Below are 9,909 nucleotides of genomic sequence, written 5' to 3' on the forward strand. Positions count from 1 at the left end.
AGGAATGGAGGTTTATCTCCAGGGCTGCCTCTCAGAGTCCCAACCTCACTGCCCCAGTGCCTCCCTGCAGCAGCCCCAAACCAACCCATCAGACTTGGGGTTGTTTCGTTACAGTCCCATTCCCTCTCGCCTGCTGGACCCCTCTGTGCCTACACTCTAGAATTATCACCACCTTCAACAACTTATAAAAATCCAAGCCTGCTTTCAGTCTCTCCACTACACCCTTTAAAATCCATAGCAAAGGCATGGTTTTTAAAAGCAGCCACTCTTTCTTTCTTAGAGATGGGAAGATGGGGCAGAAGTTAAACCTCGAAGCTCTAAAAGTCTGTTAGATGTGGATGCAAAATCTAGCTCCAGTGCTAATGTTATGACTTTGGAAAAAAGTGATTTAACCTAAGTATCAGTTTCTCATCTGTAAAATGGGAACACTGTTTACAGGGCTGCAGCTACTGTGAGGGTGAAAGAGATGATCACACAGGGCCCCAGAAGCTCGGTGGCTGGCACACGGTGAGTGCACAATCCACGCTAGCATTTTTTAAAAGGCCATGATCTGAGAGCCAATCTAATCCCTGAGACTTATACAGTTGGGTTTACAATGTGAATTTCTACCCTTTCTTTTCTCATAGATAATGCCCATCTAAGTCAAATGCTCTCCCCAGTTGACCCTTGGCTCTTAAACCTAAATGACCCATAGAGTGGAAAAGTTTCTCTGAACCAGCATTCACCCCTGGTCACTCTCCTACTGTTTGGGATAAAACTACCCTATACTCTAGTATAAGGGCTGGTCAAATGCAGCCCATGGGCCACATCCAGCTGATACCTGTTTTTGTAAATAAAGTTTTATTGGAACACAGCCATGCTCATCGGTTTACAGACTGTTTTCACACTACAATGACAGAGATCAGTAGCTCCAACAGACACCATATGGCCTGCAAACCCTAAAATATTTACTGACTACGGAAAAAGTATGTCAATCCTGTTCTATTAGGTAATAAGCTGAATACAACAAACACAACCTTTCCCTTTCTAAGGATGATTCAATTTTGCCAGATACACTGGGACCAGGGAAAGTCACCCTGCCTTCTTGAGGTTTTCAGATCAGCAGCAGGTCATGCCCACCCAGAGAAGGGCACTGTCTAGGTGTCCTGGAAGATGGGTTCAAACCCCAGAAAGGTACACAGAATCAAGGGCTTCAGTCCAAGTGTCCCTGATTCAGGTTCCCCAAGGTCAAGGAAGCACAGAGCACTTCTGGGTTGGAATTCAGGGAGAGTCAAACTGCTCTCTCTAGAGCTGACAAGTTGAATTCTCCACAGCAGGGGGAATGACATGTAAGTGAAGTCAATGACACAGCATCTGCTGCAGGAACTCAGCTGATAAGGCCTGGCTCTAAACTTACCACAGCAGGTCCACCAGTCCTCCCTGCCTGGCAATGGCAGATTTCACCCTATTCGCAAACTGGACGGCATCTTCGTCTGCCTGTAAGAAAGAACAAATGAGACCACTCAGCCCCGGCTTGACGTTACACAGAGCAGGTGCAGATCTGCCTGGGGCAGGCACTCACCTCTCTAGTCATGGGAGGCAGGTACCACACGCTGCAGACAATGGCCCAGCTGGTCATCATTCGCAGCAGGTACGTCACCATCCCGTATTTGCTGCTGTTCCAGAAGGCATCGCCGAATTGAGGGTCATACTGAAAACAGTGGAAAGCTGAAGGTAAGACGTGAGTAGTTCTCACAACGTGTGCGAGTCCACAGCGATTGCTGTGAGTGACTCCACTGGGCCGTGCTGGTACTAGAGCGCTGCTCCCTGACCCTGCATGAGTACTGCGGAAGCCCCTCTCCATGTGGCCGGTTCTGACTGCGAGCAACACTGCTCTCCCCCGAGGGACGTGGCCTCTGCTGCAGATCAGTAAGGAAGGCTCCCCTGACAGCCTGCCTCAAGCAAATGTCTCCCTCTTTGATTAGTTTCAGGTCTTACTCATAGGTATATAAAGTTTTCAAACATCTTCAAAACCAGGGAGAAAAGGATCATGCACTCCCATGTACCCATTCCCTGATTGAACCACCACCACCGTTTCCCACTTGCTCCATCTCTCCCCTCCCAGCATTCTGTCATTCATCTAGTGTACCTCCCCCCAAATAAAGATATTTTCTTACACAAACACCAAGTTTTAAATACGATTTCTGGTGCCCAGACCAGGGAGGAAACTATTAGAAAGCTTTTGCATTTACACTTTCAACAAAGTCAGTCGTCTGTTCAGGAGATGGCTCTGTGCTCACGCTGATAGCCCCGGGAGGTCTTAACCACATAGGCTGCTTCTACCATGAAGCAGGTATCAGATCCTTTCATTTGCCAGTGGCTCTAATGGAGGCAAAAGGCAGCACTTCAGTGGCGTTTTGCGGAAAATGTGGCTGCAGTTGTGACCCACATTCTCACCAAACCAGCAGCTGGAGGGGCAGGTGATCAGGGTGGGTAAGCTCCGGAGGAAGTTGCGCAAGGAGCAACAGGAGGACCTGGGTGCTTGAGAATGCCTGGACAAAGTGCCTGGTGCTGCCAGCAAATGCCTGAAGGGATCCTGTATACAAGGCAGTAGGCTGACCTTGTGCAAACACCCAGGACCAGAGTGGAAAAATAAAGGAGCCAGAATTTCAAGAGTTATGCCACATGGCCATGCTGCCAACAACATCAAAAATGCCCTTTTCCTGGGAAAGCCTGAGAAGGAGCCCAGGGCAGGGTCCCACATGTGAGCATGGGCTGGGGTGGGGTTGAACTCTGTGATCTTTTAGGCCTTTCCAGCCTAACGTTTATGATCCACAGTATAAAAATTGGATAATTTTGACAAGACTGTGGCCCTAACTACAAAAATGAAGGTAATTTAGGCTTAATTATAGAAGCTAAGAAATTTAGATTTAACCACAGAAGGCTTAATGAGTTATTATAATACCAACAGAAACAAGGGAAAATAATAAGTTTTTAAAACTAAGCTAATGTGTATGATCAGAAAGAATTTTTTTATTTTTTATTTTTATTATTATTATATATACATATTTTTTGAGCTAAGAGTCTCGCACTGTCGCCCAGGCTGGAGTGCAGTGGTGCTATCTCGGCTCACTGCAAGCTCCGCCTCTCGGGTTCACGCCATTCTCCTGCCTCAGCCTCCTGAGTAGCTGGGGCTACAGGCGCCTGCCACTATGCCCGACTAATTTTTTTGTATTTTTAGTAGAGACGGGGTTTCACCATATTGGCCAGGCTTGTCTCAAACTCCTGGCCTTAAGTGATCCACCTGCCTCAGCCTCCCAAAGTGCTGGGATTACATGCATGAACCACCGCACCTGGTCATGTCGTTATATTTTATAAAGCCTGATATGGACGGAAATTTTGATGTCACAAGAGTGTGAGAACCCTTTGTTTCGGGCTGATTCTCTATTCCACACTGGGCAGTGCATGTGGACAGAGAAACAAGGCAGAAGCTCAACACAGTGACACACTCCTCACATCAGGTCATGGCGGAGTTCCGGTGTGAATATAAGGAGAGCCTGGAAATCACTAAGGTTATACAAGTTTGGTTACCAATAAAGGGTTCACAAAAACCAGTAATCTGTAGACCAGATGTTCTTAGCCATACATGGGCTCTACTCTGTGGACTGAATGGAAATGTATCTAAAATTTATAAGCATTTGCTTTGGAGAGGAGCGGAAACTCCTCAGGGTTCGTGTTTCAACAGCAGCTAAGAGCAGCTTCAGAACTGTGGCTGCCACAGTGTGGTCCCAACTGGCACCATCAGCGCCACCCAGAACATGTTAGAATGGAAATTCAGAAGACCCAGAGGGGTGGCTCAGGCCTGTAATCCCAGCACTTTGAGAGGCCAAGGCAGGCGAATCACTTGAGCCCAGGAGTTCTAGACCAGTCTGGGGTGAAACTCCATCTCTACAAAAATTAAAAAATTAGCTGGGTGTGGTGGCGTGTACCTGTAATCCCAGCTACTTGGGAGGCTGAGACACGAGAATCACCTGAATGTGGGAGGACGAGGTTGCAGTGAGTCATGATTGTGCCACTGCACTCCAGCCCGGGTGACAGACTGAGACCCTGCCTCAAAAAAAAAAACAACGGGAAGTTCAGAAACCCCGGGTGTGGGGCCCAGCAATCTGCATTTCACCAATCCCTCCAGGCAATGCTGATGCAGCCTAAGTTCAAGAGCCACTGTTTCAGAGGGAGCAGCAAGGGCTTCCATTCAGCAGCTTCACGGTCACACTGCAAAGCACCTGTCCTCGTTTTGCCAGAATATAGGATGCAGATGCCACTCCCCACTCCCACACCCAAGGCAGACTCTGCTACCAGACTATGTTCCTCTTTCTTGCTGTACCCAGACATTGCACCCTCAGGCTCTGGTAAGTCCTAACCTGTCAATCAGAGTCCCCTGCAGGCAATATTCATCTGCCATCCCTGGCCTGGTCCTCTGCCTAAATGATGAACAGTGAGTGGCTGGTGAGCATCTGTCTCACCAGGAGTAACACCTGTCCAGTGGCACTGGCAAGGTGAAAAGAAAGTCAGAACCAACTCTACAGAAGGCCCTGCAGACAACCCACAGTCCCCTGTAAAAGAAATTCTAAGCGTGAGCCTGACTCATATCTGCTCACCATTTTACCGAGCTCTCAGGCTGCAGTCTAAATACTTTAACCACACTGAGGATGGCCGTGTTTTCTAGGTGTCATGATGTGAGGCCTCGTGGATGTGGAGAGGGTAAGACCAGGGAGGAACAAAGTGCAGATGACTGGCTAATCACATCCTATAGCTCTGGGTGTCTGAAGGGTTAGAGGAGCAGTTCCTAAAGTGTTGACGTAGATTAGATAAACTCCCAGGGTCCATCTCATTGTCAGGAGCTGCTGTAGGTCTAAAAGATGACATAACTAAAAGCAGTGAAGCTGTTTCTCCCACTGCGCTGGAATAAGGACCCCCCCCCCATCCTCGCCAGCTCCCCCAAAATGCAAAAATCCAGCTTGAAACTACACCTCTGTGCCCTGCAATCAGTCACCTTTCCAGGTGGAGGGGCCTACATTCCAGCTAGGTTTATGAAGCAAAGTAAGTGAAGGCCTTGCCGTTTCCCGAATGGTGGCGGCGGCAGCATGCAGGCGGGAATCTGGCTGTCCCCCATCCCACACTCCCCAGGCCCTTCTAAGGGGGTGCTGAGTGCTCAGCATCCTCCTCCGGCAGCACTTGACCCACATCAGCCCAGTCCCATGTCACTCTGCTGAGGGCATCGACCACAGACTGGTGACCCCGGCTCCTTCCTCCACCTCCTCCTGCTGCGCTCCACTCACAGCAGCTCCAATAATGACAGTGTGTACCATCGGAGGTCTTGTACCTTGATAGCAACAGGGTAAACTGTGGCTCCAATTTCAAAACTTCCCTTTTTGAACATCATCACCGATGTATTATTGATGCAGGTTCCTAAAATGCAGGAGACAATAAAATGCTATTTCTGTTGGCCCTTTACCCCAGATATTAGGCGTTTCTTAAAGACTAAGTACAACAGTCAAAATTCTTCTAATGGTTCCTCCAATAAGATACATCTGTCATCTCCCTAACTTAAAAACAAACACTTAACAGAGACAGGCAAGATGGTGCCTCCAATTCTCCTGCTACAGGACCACTTTCCCTGATTCACGCACACAGCCTGGATAAAGCAGAGACGCGCAGTGGCCTTAGGAGGACTCCACGAGCTCCATGAGGAGCTGAAACATTACAGAAGAAATTCCTGCATTTGGGGAGTTTACACTATGGCATTCCTAGTTCAAATTCTGAACTTGCCTGAGTTTTTAGTCCTACTTCCAATCTAAAGGGGACCTAACATTATTCAGTGAAAACAGACAACCCCAACAAGGGCTGAGGGCCTTGGTTCCCATGAAACATCAGCATCACACTCTTGCACTCCTCACAGAAGCGCTTTGTGGCAACCAACCCCTTCTTACCTTCTGGGAAGATGAGGATAGGCAGCTTGCTTTTATCTTGCACATGTTCAGTCAGTCTTTCAAAGAGGAAAATAAAATGAAGGATCAGACAACCTTATACACATCATTGTCAAAATACGTTTATAAATAGCCTATTTATTTGTGACACTAGTTTCGATTAAAAGAAGTCAATAAGCAGGGCCGGGCGCGGTGGCTCATGCCTATAATCCCAGCACTTTGGGAGGCCGAGGCGGGTGGATCACGAGTTCAGGAGATTGAGACCATCCTGGCTAACACGGTGAAACCCTGTCTCTACTAAAAATGCAAAAAATTAGCCGGGCGTGGCGGCAGGCGCCTGTAGTCCCAGCTACTTGGGAGGCTGAGGCAGGAGAATGGCAGGAACCCCAGGAGGCGGAGCTTGCAGTGAGCCGAGATCATGCCACTGCACTCCAGACTGGGCAACTGAGCAAGACTCTGTCTCAAAAAAAAAAAAAAAAGAAAAAAAAAGTTCCCTTTCTAACTGGTGGGTGCAAGGTCTCATGTTTGAGTAAAAAAGGCTGTCCGAGATCCACAATGGACACTGCCCTGCCTGAGAGCAGTGTGGCACCAGCCCCACGGCCGCCTAAAGCCCTTGAGGTCACCCTCAAGTGGGTTAGTTCCTCTAGCCCCGATGTTTTACAGAAGCAATGGATTCAAAGCTGACTTCCCGTATTTCCAAACCCAGGACTTCAGAGATCAAAACCAAAGTTTGAACTATGGGCTTCAAAATAGAAAATTCAGATATGGATGGTCTCTGAGGTCACCTAGCCAAGTCCCTAGTTATGACTCAGAAGACAGACGCAGAGAAGTGAAGATGCAGCAGGCTTGGAGGGGGGTTAGCAGCTGGCCAGCACTTGTTGCACTCATCACACCACCGGGTGTCATTCCCCGCTCAGCCCCACCCTCACTGGGGTAACAGGAGGGAACACATTATTTTGTACTTCGCATGTTTCTAAGTGTCTTGAGGTTTTGTCCCATAAGACCAACTCAGTCATCCCAAACCAGATACTCTATGGGTCACTTGGGGCCTGCAGGACCCCTAATTTAAAAGGATGGAGCAGTCGCCTGGATGATGATAGAAGGCATACACAGAAAGGGGAGGTTTTGTTTCTGCAGGCGTGACAGTCCTCTCCTCACTGCCTGGCCCACACAGGACTTCCCTCCACAGCGCTGACTCCACGTGACTTCACACCAGGTGTGGCCATACCTGCCCGCAGGGGCTGCAGACAGCTGTGCTGAATGTGAGACAAACAAAAGCAAAACCTGTGTGTGTATACATAAATACCTATGCAAATCACGAAAGTAACACATCATAAAGTTTCAGATGAACTTTTTAAAAGAGAACCTGATCTCTGATCCCTCCAGTTAGTTTACAAACACTGTAAACATCACCTATAAAAGCTGAAAATCACTTTTCATTCTTAAGTATTTTGCAAAACAGTTCCTAAGAGACTGTTATTAGTCATAACACTGACTTTATTTATTTTTTCAGTCTTCATTTCAGAGCAAAAAGAGGATTTCCCCTGGGCTGGCAACAGGGCAGGTGAGGAAATGGGAGGCTTTCCCGGGGAGGTCACAGGTAGGCGCAGAGAAAGGGAGACTGCAGGGCCAACCCAGCAGGTCCCCACATGACAAAGTGGATCCGTCTGCAGCCCCACGAACACGGCTTCACTCCCACCCCTCCCTGAACCGCAGGACACAGGGCGACCTTAGGGACACGACACTCGGCACCACTGGCACAAAATCCTGAGGCGTCATGACTGTGCCACAAGGGAGCGTGGGTCCTAAGTGAGGGCTAGTGGCACATGAATGGGGGATGGAGGGGCATGAAATTGGTGAAACCCCAGAACCCAGAGGGGCTATCTGGCCTTGGCTCTGCCTCCACTGTTGACTGTACAGCAGGCACCAGTGGCCGAGTCTTTTCCCTGTGGTGCCTGCTCTGGCTGTGTGGAAGCCACCATGCAGCACACGCCCTGCCCACCCTGCCCCTCTGCAGCCCTCCCTGGGCCCCTGCTCCTCCCCTGCCCTGGAGTTTACTCATTGCTTCCCCTAGGCCTCACATCAGCACCCCGTGTATCCCCAATCTCTGGAGAAATTCACATCTGTGATGGAAATTCTAAATTAACCAAAGATCTGCAAGTATCTGAGATGAGCCCGTTCACCTTCTCAGCTGCAGGGTTCCTCGCTCCAGCAGTCAGGCAGCTTCTCCGCAGCCCCAGGGCCATGCTCCCAGAAGAGAACGGGAATTCTCACGAGAAGCCCGCTACTCAGGGCCACAGCCAGGGGAGAAAGTAAAGGGAGAAGTCCCCCAGTTCATTCACCAGCCAGTTTTATTTACTCACAAGAACAAATCCAAAGCCCAGTGCAGGAGCTCTGAGCTCAGCCCTGCCCTGCCCCGTTTTGTGGGCCTGTACTTGAAACACTGAACGTGACGTGTCCTTCACTCACCCGCAGAACTCTAATCCCCACAACAGCCCTGTGAGGTAGGAATCACCACCCTTCCCCCCGACTCAGGTGACAGATGGGGAAACTGAGACACACATTCAACAGAGCCCGCATCACATGGGGAGTTCAGGGTTAGCCTGGAGTATGAACACATGTTCTCCCCACGGCCCAGTCAGCGGTCCACCTGGCCTCTTCCCCTTCCTTTGGTGACCCATCAGCAGCAGCATAAAAATCTAACCCTTCATTTTGCTGAAAGCCCCTGCAGATGACAGTTTCCTTCCTATCATGTCTGCAGAGCTCCAAGGCTGGGGGCAATGTTGAGGCCGAAGCCAGCCACAGTGCCTCAGCTGTGCCTTTCCTGGAGAGCGGGTGGCCACCCCCAGCACATCCCTGGCACAAGGGCTTGCATAACAGACTCTTGTCCCGCCATCCCTAGCACAAGAACGTGGCCACGTCTCCCCAACCGCTCAGCCCGCACAGCGTGCACAGGTGGGGAGTTCACTTCAACGGCATTCCTCCAACGACTTATTGTAAAAGAAACAAGGCATCTCGTCCTGGGCTGTGACACCCAGCAGCATCCGTTCAGACCACCAAGGGCAGGCTGTGCCGGGTGCACAGGGATCCCGCTGCGGCTCGGCGAAAGCCGGAGTCCTGGGATGCAGAGCAGCCCGGGGAGCCCTGGAGTCTCGAAAGGACACAGCAGTGGGGGCAGCGGCGGCAACTCCAGCTCCAAGCCTGTCGGCACTCCGCACGGTGGCCCCAGCCAGCTGGAGGCAGGCTCAGGAGCGGCTCCTGTCCTCGTGGTTCCCCACGATCATCTTGCTGTACAGCTTCTGCTGCTCCTCCTTGAACGTGTCCTTCACCTTCTCCCTCTTCAGGCCCCCATCCCTGGAGAGACAAAGGCTGGATGTAGTAACAGCCAAGAGGGTTCCCAGGCACCCTCACACCATGGGAGATGCACCGTGCTGCCCAAATACGAAGAAAAACCTGCCAGAAACAGGGTACCCCGTGGCACTCTCACCACGACAACCTCAGGGGATCTGGGCCTCTGGGCTCCCAATATTCACCCTTTCTATCTCAAAAGGTCCACTCTTGCCCTGGAGGAAGAATTTACTACTCACATTGAAAGTACTTGGTAACTGCTTAAACCTACCAAGGAGTTTACAATTCTTTCTACTCTAACATTCATCTTCACCTCACAAAGGAAGAGGAGGAATTCTGGCATTACGGAAGGTAGACATGCTTCCGAAATATCAACTCATAACATATCTGTAATATCGATCTGTAAAATGTCATTTGTTTAATTCAGACCCAGGGATACTCTGAATTCATGTAGAGAGCTAACACAAGGGGTAATGCGCGTTCTGACTTCTTCCATGCTCAAAAAAGAGTGCCGTCAGGAATGGAGGTTTATCTCCAGGGCTGCCTCTCAGAGTCCCAACCTCACTGCCCCAGTGCCTCCCTGCAGCAGCCCCAA

At 50.0% G+C, this 9,909-nt stretch overlaps 1 protein-coding gene across 1 annotated transcript in view; it reads right to left on the minus strand.

Annotated features, from left to right (window-relative positions):
* Positions 1 to 885: 885 nt before the first annotated feature.
* The window catches only part of AGPAT6 (1-acylglycerol-3-phosphate O-acyltransferase 6), a 23,329-nt gene continuing 14,305 nt past the window's right edge, over positions 886 to 9,909 (minus strand). Inside the window, exons 9-12 of the mRNA XM_011960660.1 lie at positions 5,970 to 6,025; positions 5,363 to 5,448; positions 1,562 to 1,690; positions 886 to 1,476 (exon numbers count right to left, since the gene is read on the minus strand). Of these exons, the coding sequence (XP_011816050.1) occupies positions 1,393 to 1,476; positions 1,562 to 1,690; positions 5,363 to 5,448; positions 5,970 to 6,025 (355 nt within the window). The 3' untranslated portion in view covers positions 886 to 1,392. The remainder of the gene's footprint in view (positions 1,477 to 1,561; positions 1,691 to 5,362; positions 5,449 to 5,969; positions 6,026 to 9,909) is intronic.

This window comes from Colobus angolensis, unplaced genomic scaffold (genome assembly GCF_000951035.1).
Source record: "Colobus angolensis palliatus isolate OR3802 unplaced genomic scaffold, Cang.pa_1.0 Scaffold52, whole genome shotgun sequence".
Classification (NCBI taxonomy): Eukaryota; Metazoa; Chordata; class Mammalia; order Primates; family Cercopithecidae; genus Colobus; species Colobus angolensis.